General features: G+C 43.2%; 1 protein-coding gene across 2 annotated transcripts in view; it reads right to left on the minus strand.

The window, feature by feature from the left end:
• The window catches only part of LOC147748681 (A.superbus venom factor 1-like), a 1,130,076-nt gene that overhangs the window by 819,357 nt on the left and 297,571 nt on the right, over window positions 1-13,148 (minus strand). For both annotated transcript variants that reach the window (XM_086963555.1, XM_086963554.1), the window contains exon 11: window positions 7,630-7,776. In XM_086963555.1, coding sequence (XP_086819681.1) covers window positions 7,630-7,776 — 147 coding nt within the window. The remainder of the gene's footprint in view (window positions 1-7,629; window positions 7,777-13,148) is intronic.

Here is a 13,148-nt window from a genome sequence, read left to right on the forward strand (position 1 = left end):
CCCAGAGTTTGAGGGGACCTGTTATTTTCAGAGCCTTGGTGGCTTCAACGTTTGGCCCATTAATTGTTCAGAGCCTAAGTGGCTCCAGCGACAGGCGCAGTTTTGTTTCCGAGGGCCAGTGAGGGCCCCTGTTGCATTTTTTGTTGATTCCCAGCTGCCCAGCAAGTAGTGGACAGCTGCACCATTTAGGATTGTCTTGGGGACATGGTCTTTTGGATCTAGGAGTGAGTCGCACTCCTCCGCCCTACTTTGGATTCCACAGCTGCGCAGCACTTAGTGCCAGCTGCAGAATTTAGGCCCTTGTGATTGTCATCAGCTGCCCAGCAAGTAGTGGGCAGCTGCAACGTTTAGGTTTGCACCGGTGGCGCACCCCTGACTGGCGCTGCATTGGCAGCGCCCCCTGACATTCTGGACACAGGGCATTTGAGCCCCTTCTTGAGATTGCCAGTTGGCCAGGGGGCTGGTATGTGGATAGGGCGCAAGGTCCTAATGTGATTTATGTGCAATGTTATTTACTACTATGTTTGTGATGATAATTGCCTAACGTGTTTTATGGGCTAGAGTGATATGGTGCTAGGAAATGTAATGCATTTAGCATGTTTTACGCACCCTGTGTTGATACCTCTAGAGATGGTTTTACCTATGGAGGTTTATGTTAGTGAGATTATGTTTCACTGTGAGTTACGCCCCTAAATGTGATTTATTCTTAGGAGGCAGAGTCTAATGTGTTTAGACTAGTGAGAGATTGCCTACTGTAGTTATACTGTTTAGGCCTAAATGTGATTGCTGCGTAATGTGCTTTGCCTTTATGATTGTGTTATACTTCTAAAGGTGCTCATGCTTAGAAGTTTGTTTTGCCTAGTATAATTTATACTAGAGAGGTAATGTGTCCATGCGTGATCTATGCCTATGGTTATTAGTATTGCGTAGTGTGTACCTACCTGTTACTAGTGGTTACTGGTTGTGATCTATAATTGTTATTTGGTGTGACAGTTATTCTAAGTGCTAGTTCTACTAAGTGCTGATTCTGACAGTGGCCCACGTGGCCCTGTCCTGGTGTAAATAATCCCTTGTGAATATTGCCCGTGCCAGTTGGCACAATGTATATTGTGTGATCACTATCTGATGTGTTTTGACAATACAAAAGTTATTTTTATATAACCTTGTGTGGAGTTCCTTTTGTGGTGTGCCTAGGATGTTGTTGCTGTTGTGTGCATGCGCAAATGCTTTACACATTGCCTCCGGGATAAGCCTGTCTGCTCATGCCAAGCTACCAAGGGGGTGAGCAGGGGCTATCTTGGCGTGTGACTCCCTTGCCCTGACTAGAATGGTGGTTTCTGCCTGGCTTTGGCGTAAGCCATAGCCAACCAGAAATCCCAGTTCTAACAGTACAACAGTAGGGAAAGCGTTGGATAGCGGGAGGGTAAAAATTACTATTCCCACTCCAGAGAGTGCAACAGTAGGGAAAGCGTTGGATAGCGGGAGGGTAAAAAGTTACTATTCCCACTCCAGAGAGTGCAACAGTAGAGAAAGCGTTGGATAGCGTAGGGGTAAAAATTACTATTCCCACTCCAGAGAGTGCAACAGTAGGGAAAGCGTTGGATAGCGTAGGGGTAAAAATTATTATTCCCACTCCAGTGAGTGCAACAGTAGGGAAAGCTTTGGATAGCGTAGTGGTAAAAATTACTTTTCCCACTCCAGAGAGTGCAACAGTAGGGAAAGCGTTGGATAGCGTAGGGATAAAAATTACTATTCCTACTCTATTGAGTTTAACAGTAGGGAAAGTAAAGATTTAATATATTAATAAAACAAACAAAAATATCAATACCAATAAAAAAAATTAATTAAAATAGATTACCAATTTAATATTATGTAATAATTAATCAATTACAAATACAAATAAATATTAGTTACTAAAATTAATTTAATATTTTTAAAAATATATTACCAATTAACAATTATTTAACAATAAATTAAAAATAAATACCAATAAATAAATAAAAATGATTTATTTAATTACAATTAAATTATTTCCCACCCTATTCCCCTATAAACCCACAAAAATTACGCAAAAATTAAATAACATAAATAAAACTTTAAAAAATTCGATATTAAAAATTCGATATCTTTTCATACCTATATTATATACTTCAATATTTTAACTTTCTATATTTTAAACATCGATATTACATTACTTACCTTCAATTCGATATATTTCACCACTATATTCTGTCCATTCGATATTTTGTCCATTCTATATTTTGACTTCGATATTAGTGCTATTCTATATTTTTGATTCAATATTATGTCTATATACTGTCAGGACAAGCCTTGGGCAACCACAGAATCCAAAGGAAAGCAAAGTTGACCCTTAAGTGGACCCACAGACTGGAGGCACCGGAGTCGCAAGAGGACCTCAGGCAGATTCACAAGACGACAGAGAACTCAGTCGGAGGAAGACAAAGATCTTGGTACAGAATGTGCCCAAAACTTGGGGCTATCCGTAGCCCAATGCACTTGTCTAGCAACAGCCAACAAGCATATGCACTTGCAAAAGTATGCAGTGCACAGGGGGTCATGTATCACAGCCCCCACTAGGGATTCTGGCCTCAAACTCAGTAAGAAGGCAGCTAGGGCTTCGAGGGAGATAGGGATCCACCTCCTATGTTGCTGGGATCTTTGGAGTCCATAGGAGGTCAGGAGCAGCAGACTGGTACTTCACAATGTGGTACCTGCAGTTGCAGGGTAGTGACTCCTTTACTGCAAGGGAGATGTCTTTGGTTGTCCTTGATGCTCCACAGGTCCTGCATGGATCCTGTGTGAGGCACAAGCACAGACAATGCAGCAGACTGAGTGGGAGCGAAGTTGGGCCCAAACGAATTCCAGTAAAGTCCAAGTGTCCAGATGGTCGAAGTGCAGTGGTTTCTGTTCCTGAATCTTGTCCACATCGAATCTACGGTCCTACAGCTAGGTAAGCCCTTAAGTTCCCAGGGGCGAGGGTTGGACAGATTCAGGGGGCCCTCCTAGGAGAGGGACTTGACAAAGGGGAGGATACTTCCCTGTCCTTTGTCCAGTTTCGGGCCAGAGCGGGAGCCAACAGCTCCCAGGACTGGCTTGAACCGGACTATGTTTTGTTATGTTATTTTAATCTTATAAGGCGCACAGTTACCCAAGGGTTTCCCAGGGCCGCCTGACAGGAACAGAAGGAGAAAAAGAAAGTGCTCTACATATTTAACAACGAGGTTTTTAAACACTTACGAAAAGTCTCATATATAGTTTCAGTCCGAAGTGACATAGGGAGGGAGGTTCACAAAGAGGGACCAAGACAAGAGAAGGATCGACCGCCCATTCGTGACAATCTGGTCCTAGGAACCGTGAATTTGGCCTGAGTGGCGGAACGTAGTGGACGTGGTGAGAGATAAGGGTGAACTAAGGCATTCAGATATTGGGGTGTTTTACCAAATTTGATTTTGAACATATATCTCAGGGCTTTGAATTTAATACGATTCTCAACCCTGAGCCAGTGAAGGTCCCGAAGAGAGCCTGAGATGGAAACTGTTTTAGGAACCTTGCAAAGTAGCCTAGCCGCCGCATTCTACACCACCTGCAGTTTACGTAACACGTCCTTATTGATTCCTAGATATAGAACATTGCACAAGAGCCTGGACCACAGTCCGTTGACTGGAAAAAGGCAGCATCCAAAGGATTTTCCTGAGCCATTTGAGGATAGTGAAGCAAGTCGAGGCCACAGTCACTGCTTGTTGCTGGGACAGAGCACCCATTTTAGGCAGCCAGTATTGAGGTCCCCACAGGTCTTTGTTCTTACCCAGCATCAGCACCTTGCATACAACCTGCTATGTTCCTCAAACAAGACTGAAGAGATGATGATTTAGACGTCCTTTCAGCAGAAAGGAAGAAAACAATCTGGGTGTCATCAGCATAGGAGAAAAGGGACAGCCCAGCATCTTCGGCAATCATCGCCAGAGGCCTGACGAGATGTTAAACAATAAAGGGCTAAGAATGGAACTATGCACAGGGACACACCAAGTGTGCTCCAGATGCAGACTTTCAGGCACTTTGGAAGTGCACCCTCCCAGCCCCAATACACTAAATCCTGTCTGGGAGGTGGTCACACCTCCCTGTGACAGGATGCCTATTGTTCTGCCTTCCTCTGCTCAAGCTTGGCTCAGCAGCAGGAGGGCAGAAAGATGTTTATGGTTGGCAGCAACCATTTTGTGCTGTCTGGGTCGAGAAGACAAGTACTGGGAAGACCAGGGACCCCTCGAAGCTTGCTTCAGAAGGGTGGAATCATACCTCCCGCACCAGTTACCTGTGTGGAGGTATGATTCCAAGGTGTTTGATACCAAACACGACATGTTTTGTTGCAGCCGTTTTCGAGATAGCATTTTACGCAAGCATATAATGCACCTCTACCTATATGTCTAGCTGTGTCACCGAAAACTTGGGAGAATGGGTTTGAAGGCTGCAGGGGTGTTCTGCTTATGCAGGGGCACCCTCTCATGTAAAACCCAGCATCCTGGCTTCAAGATTGTCAAGGCCGGTTAGAGGGGTGACTGATAGGTTTTAAGTGTAGTGACCGATATATATAGTAAAACTATATCTAAGGTAAGTGGTGCATGCACCATCTTACACAGGCTGCAATGGCAGGCCTGTAGTTCCATTTTGCATTACCTCTCATTACCACTCATGTGTGGCATAATATATGCTTCAGCCCATAAGAGGCCTCTGGGGTACCTATGCCCTGGGTACATGTGTACCATATACTTGAGACTGACAAGGGTACCCCAGTATCCATTCTTGAGTGCACCTAGGATATATCATAACCGTTTTAGGAAGAACGCAGATAGACTAGGGTCCTGATTAGCAGGATCTCAGTCAGACTAGTCAAAAACAGTATTACATTCATCAAAAAGTTGGGGTAACCATGAGAAGCAGATCCTTCTTTCCTACACAAGCCCCACCCCAAACGTAAGGAGATGAGACAAACCTTACCCAGTTGAGTCTTCATTTTCTAAGTGGAAATATCTGGAGAGTCCATCTGCATTGGCATGGTTACTTCCAGGTCTATGTTCCACTGTATAGGGCATCCCCTATAGGAAAATGGACCACTTTAAAAGTTTGGGATTTTCACCCTTCATCTTTTTTAGCCGTAGGAAGGGCTTATGGTCTGTCTGAACAATGAAGTGAGTGACAAACAGGTATGCCTCAGCTTCTCCAGGGCCTAGACCACAGCAAAGGCTTCTCTCTCTATAGCTGACCAATGTTTCTCTCTGGAGGTCAACCTTCTGCTGATAAAACCTACTGGTTGATCCTGGCCCTCTGCATTAAGTTGAGATAACACACCCCTACCCCCAATGTAGAAGCATCTGTTTGGAAAATAAATTGTTTGGAGTAGTCTGGACTCTGCAGGATGGGAGCAGTGCACATAGTCTGCTTGAGATCATCAAATGCCTTCTGACAGCTAGCTGTCCACTGAACTTTCTTGGGGATTCTTTTGGCAACCCATGCAGAAGGTTGAGAAGGGTTACTTTCGGACCAGCAAGGTCCAGGAGACTCACCAAAGCAAGGGGAGTCAGAGAAAGCCTGTAGCAACCAGAGAAGTCAAAGGAAAACAAAGTTGACCCTCAAGTGAACTCACAGGCCGGAGGCACAGGAGTGGCGAGAGGACCTTGGATGGATTTACAAGATGACAGCTCACGGAGCACTCTGTGCGAGGAGGACAAAGATCTTGGTATGGAATGTGCCCAGAGGTTGGGACTATCAGTATCCCAGTGCACTTGTCTGGCAATGGCTAACAAGCATATATACTTGCAAAAGTACGCTGTGCACAGGGGTCGGGTATCGCAGCGCACACAATGGATTCTGCATCCAACTCAGTAAGAGGGCAGCTCGGGCCTCGAGGGACTTAGTGACCCACCTCCTGTGTTGCTGGGATCTTTGGAGTCTGTAGGACCTCAGGAGCAGCAGACCGGTACTTTGGGATGTAGTGTATGTGGATGCAGTGGAGTGACTCCTTCACTACAAGGGAGATGTCTTCAGTTGTCCTTGATGCTCCAAAGGTCCTGCATGGATCCTGAATGGGGCACAGGCTCAGACGAGGCAGCAGACTCAGTGGGAGATGAAGTCAGGCCCAAACGAAGTCCACCAAAGTCCAAGTGTTCAGACGGTCGAAGTTCAGAGGTTTCTGGTTCTGAATCTTGTTCACGTCGAATCTAGGGTCCTACAGTCAGGTAAGCCCTTAAGTACCCACGGAAGAGGGTTGGACAGATTAAGGGGACGCTCCTAGGGGAGGGACTGGACAATGGGGAGGATAATCCCCTGTCCTTTGTCCAGTTTTGTGCCATATCAGGAGCCAATGGCTCCCAGGACTGGTTTGAAAAGGACTATGCACAGGAACACCAAGTGTGCCCCATATGCAGACTTTCAGGTATTTTGGAAGTGCACCCACCCAAGCCCCAAAATACTAAATCCTGTCTGAGAGGTGGTCACACCTCCCTGTGACAGGATGCCCATTGTTCCGCCTTCCCCTGCTCGAGCTTGGCTCAGCAGCAGGAGGGCAGAAATGTGTCCCTGGTTGGCAGCAATCATTTTGTGCTGTCAGAGTTGAAAAGGTTGGCAACTGGAAGACCAGGGACCCCACGAAGCTTGCTTCAGAAGGGTGGAATCATACCTCCACACCAGTTACTGATGTGGAGGTATGATTCGAAGGTGTTTGATACTAAATACAACATGTTTTGTTGCAGCCGTTTTTGAGATAGCATTTTATGCGAGCATATATTGCACCTCTACAAATATGTCTGGCTGCGTCACTAACAACACTAGAGAATGGTCTCCGAGGGCTGCATGGGTGTTCTGCTCATGCAGGGGCACCCTCTCACGTAAAATCTAGCACCCTGCCTTCAGGATTGTCAAGGCCTGCTAGAGGGGTGACTGATAGCTTTTAAATGTAGTGACCTACAGATATTGTAAACCTATATCTAAAGTAAGTGGTGCATGCACCATCTTACACAGGCTGCAATGGCAAGCCTGCAATTCCATTTTGCATGACCTCTCATAGGTGGCATAATACATGCTTCAGCCCATGCAAGGCCTCTGGGGTACCTATGCCCTGGGTACATATTTACCATATACTAGGGACTGACAAGGGTACCCCAGTATCCAATCTGGAATGCATCTAATTCATATCATAACAGGTTTAGGAACAACACAAATAGACTGGGGTTCGTTCTGATTAGCAGGATCCCAGTCAGACTAGTCAAAAACAGTACTACATTCAGTAAAAAGTGGGGGTAACCATAAGAAGCAGATCCTACTTTCGTACACACATTATGCTCAGTTTTGAAGGAACAAACTCTGGATATGCTACAGTTATCATACGTAATAAATTCTGAACAACTCAGTGTTGGATTTTATCAGCTGCTATTATTATTCCGTCCTATAATTGGGCCCTTATCATTGGACCCCAATTGTGGGAATTATCCCTGTCTATTTGAGTCATCACTCTGAGTGTGAAGATGTTCCTCAGTTGGTGACGGCAGGGCCTTTGTGTAATGAATGTCTATGTTTGTGTGAGGTATGGTGTTTCAATTTCAGTATTCGGTTACTCACAGTAATAGGTAACTCTTCAAAATAGGAGGCTGTGTTAAATAACAACTTAGTGGTCCCATCTGCCTCAGTACTGCCTTGAATGTTTCCAGGGATAGCAACTACTGGGATGCGGTGAGCAGGAGAGCCATCAGGGTTTGTAACAAAGACCTGGGAAGAAAACAGAACTTGGTGAGATCTGCTCTGTGGCTAGAGCTTAAATAATCCAACACAACAGTTATCCTGCACTGACCAGAACATTGATAAAATCTTCATCACACACTGGCTCAATAAACAATATCATCATCTACAAAAAACACAAACTCATACAGAAACAATAAGAAATAACAAAGAACACAGGAAAATCAGCACCATGGCCCAAGTTCTGATTGTATGAGTAATATAGTGATCATAGGCCCAAGGGATATGTAGCTATAGTGTTTTATTTGCCCAAAAATATATTTTTAAAAATTGCCAATTCACCCATTTAGAGTGACATCCTTTTTGTGAACTGTTGATAAAGATATGGCTGTTGTTAGTATTCTCAACTGTCTATTGTCCCAATTCACAAGAAAAATGTGCAACCATATCTAGGCGTTAGGTGCTCAGCCAAACCACCAACAACAAATGTTACTGAATGACAACACAGCACTGTATGCTACTCAATATGGAACTACCCTCTGAGCATCAACTGCATAAAAAACAAAAATATATGCTGTTCATTAAATCTAAAGTAGCGATAAGAAGGATAGGCAGACAAAGTAAATACAAAGTTAGTCATGGAAGAAAACACTGTTTTAGGGTCTAGTCCCCACACTCCCATACCAATGCCCTCCTAAACCAATGACAGCCACTAATCTCAGATAAGAAGCAAATGTACACTGATCCATCCCATCAAATTCAAGAAATGCAGAGACAACAACCACTGCAGTGGCCTTGAGACCCTAACTGGTTTACAAGAAACCTGATTGACAGATTGAAAGTAAATATGTTTCCATATTTAGGCATTTTATTTCATTCCTCCATCCGCTGGCAACTCCTGGATAGAACCAGGAGACATGTTTTCGTAGGTAGCACTGCCTCGAAGTTTGATTTTGCTTCAATGTTGTGTCACAAAAGCGTGGCAGCACTGCCAGAGATTTACAAACCAAATATGTGGCTGTTGCTAACTATGATTGTATACCAAGAGGTACCCCTTATAAACTAATTTGTGTGATCTGGGAGAAAGGGGGAAACAAGAAATACAAATATATACAAAGAATCCCACTCAACCAACATTTATTTGCTCAATGGCTAGAATTAGCTCATATGGGCTGTCCCTTTGTTATAGATGTGACTGAAACAAAATAAATTCATTGGTTCATATATTTTATTTTTGATTTCAGTCTTTTGAAATTATATTGCACTAAACATAGACCAATTTTATCCCATTTATATTTTAACATTTGTAATTTTTAAGATATGAAAACCTTACATTTTCTGTAAGGTTAGTTGTGTGTATTAAATAACTAATCTTGAACACTGTGGAAAATACAAACCTGAACCCCAGCGGTTTTACGCACTCTGACGTTTATGGACCCAGGTGAGTATATGATAGTGGAGTATCTGCTGTTGTTGAACTGCTGGATCAGTTTTCTGGTGGCAGAGCTATGGTAATTTTGACTAGTTTGGTGATAAGTATTGATTATTGATTTATGTTTTAACAAAAGAGTTAGTGTCTTGTTTTATGTTGTCTAGAAGCACAGTGAAAGTGGTTGCCTGGGCATCCTGGGAACGGAATAGCGGGTGGTGATAGAAGCCACACTGCAAGAGGTTACTCGTCTGTTGTCATAGAAGCTACAGCGGTCTCGCAGTGTTGTAGTAGGGACTATATTGTGTGAAAGCAGAGTCTGAGTGATAGCAAAAGTGGTTCGCTGGTGAAACTTTGGTCTCATTTCCCAATATGGGTGACACTGAAGAAGTAACAGGTTCTCCTGAGCTTGAATGAAGGGTAAACAGGGGTTTTACTCGAAGTAAAAGAATTCGGGAATACATTGTAATCTATCCTGGTTTAGTGGAACAGACAGAGTAGCAAATGTTTTTATGTTGTTACTAACGAATTTTATTAAGAAAAGTTAAAGAAAATACGTTTTTGTATTACCTTGTGAAGGGAGGGTCAGTCGCCGGAGTTGAACTGACATCACAAAGAGCAGCGCTAGGATTGGTCGAAGCATCAGGCGTGAGAAGGAAGCATATTGTAAAGGGAGGGTCAGTAGTGAGGAGCAATACTGACGTCACAAAAAAGGCAGTGCTAGTATTGGTTACTCAACGAGTGATAGAGTAAAGAGCGGCTTATTGTAATGCAGAGCCTCTTTTGCTTCAAGATTCTTCAGGGTCGTAGGGTTGTAGCATAGCTCTGTGGTTGATGTTTGTCCCAGGTTATCCATATCCTAGGGAGCGGTTGAGGAACAGGGATTTGAGTTGTCTTTTGAATTCCATGAAGGAAGGTAAGGTTCTGATGTGCGAGGGGATGGATTTCCAAATTTTGGGGGCGCTTCCAGTGAAGGAGCATTCGGCTGTTCTTTTCCTTCTAGTTTTAGGTGGGGTGAGTAGGAGGGAGTTAGAGCTTCTCAGATTCTGGGCTCGGCCTGCTTTTTTGAGTTTTTTAGCCAGGTATTCAGGTTTGCCTGTGTGAAGGGCTTTATGGGTTAGGCAGGCTGTTCTGAAGCTACTTCGCATTTCTACTGGAAGCCATTTGAGTTCTTTGAGTGCATGGGAGATGTGATCAGATTTTTTGATGCCGGATGTAGTGTTGTTTTGATCGGTGCCAGGTGCGATTTAGGGATTCCTGTTAGGACTGCTTTCCCATAGTCCAGTCTTGACAGTACCAGAGATTGTGTGGCCAGTTTGAGATCCTTGGTTGGAATGTAGGGTTTGATTTTGTTCAGAAGTCTGAGGTTAAGGAATGCACTTTTGGCCGAGTTCTCAATGTATCTCATCATGTTCAGTTTTGGGTCTAAGGTGATGCGTAGAGATTTGACAAAGTCTGCTAGAGTAAGATTCCCTTTGAGCGCATCGATAGCCTTTAACCATTCGGTGATTTGTGGGTTATCCTCCTTGTTCGAGAGGAGGAGTGTCTCGGTCTTGTCAGGATTTAGTTTCAGGTGGTTGTTTGTCAGCCAGTCTTGGACATCTTTCAGGACATCATTTAGTCTTTGGATGTCTTTGAGAGAGGTAGTGTCCAGATAGATCTGCGTATTGTCTGCATAGAGGTGGAAGCGGATGTTGGCTTTTCTGAGTAGTTTGGAAAGCGATTCCATGTAAATGTTGTGAAGAAAGCACCGATCCTTGCGGGACGCCTTTGTTGACTTGCTGGATTTCGGAGGTGAAGTTTTTGATTTTGATTTTTTGCGTGCGATTGTTGATAAAGGAGGAGAACCACTTGAGAACTACCTCGCCGAGACCAGCTCTTTCTTGAAGAGCCCTGATGAGGAGTTTGTGGTCAACCGTATCAAATGCTGCAGAGAGTTCAAGGAGAATGAGGAGGCAGCATTTGTCTGAGTCTAGTGATCCATAGATATCATCCATGATGTTCAGAATTGTGGTTTCTGTGCTGCAACCTTTTCTGAAGCCAGACTGGTGGGGGTCCAATAGGTTGGTGTTGTCCAGGTTCTGTGTTAGTTGATGAAGTACGCATCGTTCAAGTGTTTTTGAGAGCAAGGGGAGGTTTGACACAGGTCTGAATCTAGGCTGGGTTTTTTCAGCAGGGGGGTGACTTGCCCCATTTTAAGGCAATCAGGGACCACTCAATTTTTTGAGGAGCTATTTATGATTTTGCTCCATAGCGGTGCGAAGGCGTGCTTTATTTTTTTGATTAGTAGGGGAGGAATAGGGTCTGGGACATGCGCTGATGGTTTGGAGGTGGAGATCAACGTGATTATCTCCGTTTCTTGAACGGGGCGAAAGCTAAGCCAGGGGATGGGAGAATAGCCTGGAGAGAGAGCATGAGGCACAGCCGTGATGCTCTTCATGGGGTGTGATTTGTTGATGTCTAATGATAGTTCGATGTTTGAGATCTTATCTTTGAAGAAGTGGGCGAAGTTATCACAGAGTTCCTTGGACGCCTGTACAGATGAAGACACTGGTTTGGAGGTTTATTGTCTAATGATGTTATAGAATTCCTTAGGTCTGTTTTTGGCACTGTCCAGTGTCTCGCGAAAGAAGCTGGTTTTCTTGTTTTTGATGTGGTTGTTGTACTTCCTACGGGCTGATTTCAGTTGATCACGAAGGATGACGATCGGGTTGTTTCTCCACTTTCTTTCTTTGGCTCTTAAGTTCCTCCTTTCGGAGTTGAGGTCAGAGTTGAACCATGTTCTGGATTGAATGACTCTGCTCTTTTTGAGCTTTAATGGAGCTATTTTGTCGAGTAAGGACACTAGCTCAGTATTGTACCGGTCAGTGAGGTCATTGGTGGAGAGGTGGACTTTGTTGTCCGGGAGAAGTGAGCTTATCTGATCTTCCAGGATATCCAGGGGAATGTGGGAGAGGTTTCTCAGCCATTTGGAGGGGTCTTGTGGGGGTGGTTGAGAGAGAGTGGGGTGATTGATATGAAATAGTATCATGTGGTGGTCTGACCAGTCGACGGAGAGTATGTGGTTGACCGTGATAGTGTTCTTTTGCGCAATCATGGCATCCAGTGTGGCTCCTTTGTAATGTGTCTCCTCTGTACAGTATTGGATAAGATTGTTATCACAGAGGAGACTGCATAGCGATTGGATTAGAGGGTTGTTTGTCTCATTCCACCGTAGATTCAGATGACCGAGAATTAAATTATTGGTGTCACCGAGTGCACCTTGCGCTATCAGGTCGGATAATTGTTCTCCAAATGAGGCGTTTCTACCTGGGGGGTGATAGAGCAGGTGACACAGTAAAGAACCTCTATCTTTGGTCTTGATGTTGGAGGAGAGACATTCAAATGAATCGTAGTCGAAAGAGTTGGTTTCCGTGATGACCAAAATATCCTTGTGGATAATAGAAACCCCTCCTCCTCTCTGATCTATCCTGTCTTTGTTGATAAGGGGGAAACCTGGTGGTACCAGCGGATCACTGACATAATATCGAGGGACAAAATATAGACTACTAAAAATATCGATGCCAAAATATCGACAGACAAAATATCGAAATCCTATCTACAAATAGGTAAGTACAAAAATATCGACTCCAAAATATCGTTTAAAAATATATACTTTGTATAAATATCGAATTTCTTAAAAATAATGTAAAATTAAAAAAAATATTAAAAATAAATAACTAAAATATACTTAATAATACTTAAATAACCTTAAAATTATTAAATAATTAATTTAAGTAATAAAAAAAATGTATTTGTTAAAACATATATATATATATATATATATATATATATATATATATATATATATATATATATATATATATATATATATATATATATATATATATATATATATATATATATATATATATATATATATTACCTACTGGCGATAGCCAGTAGGTATATATAGTTAGGATTTTTTCCCTAT

This window comes from Lissotriton vulgaris, chromosome 1_1 (genome assembly GCF_964263255.1).
Source record: "Lissotriton vulgaris chromosome 1_1, aLisVul1.2, whole genome shotgun sequence".
NCBI classification, from domain to species: Eukaryota; Metazoa; Chordata; class Amphibia; order Caudata; family Salamandridae; genus Lissotriton; species Lissotriton vulgaris.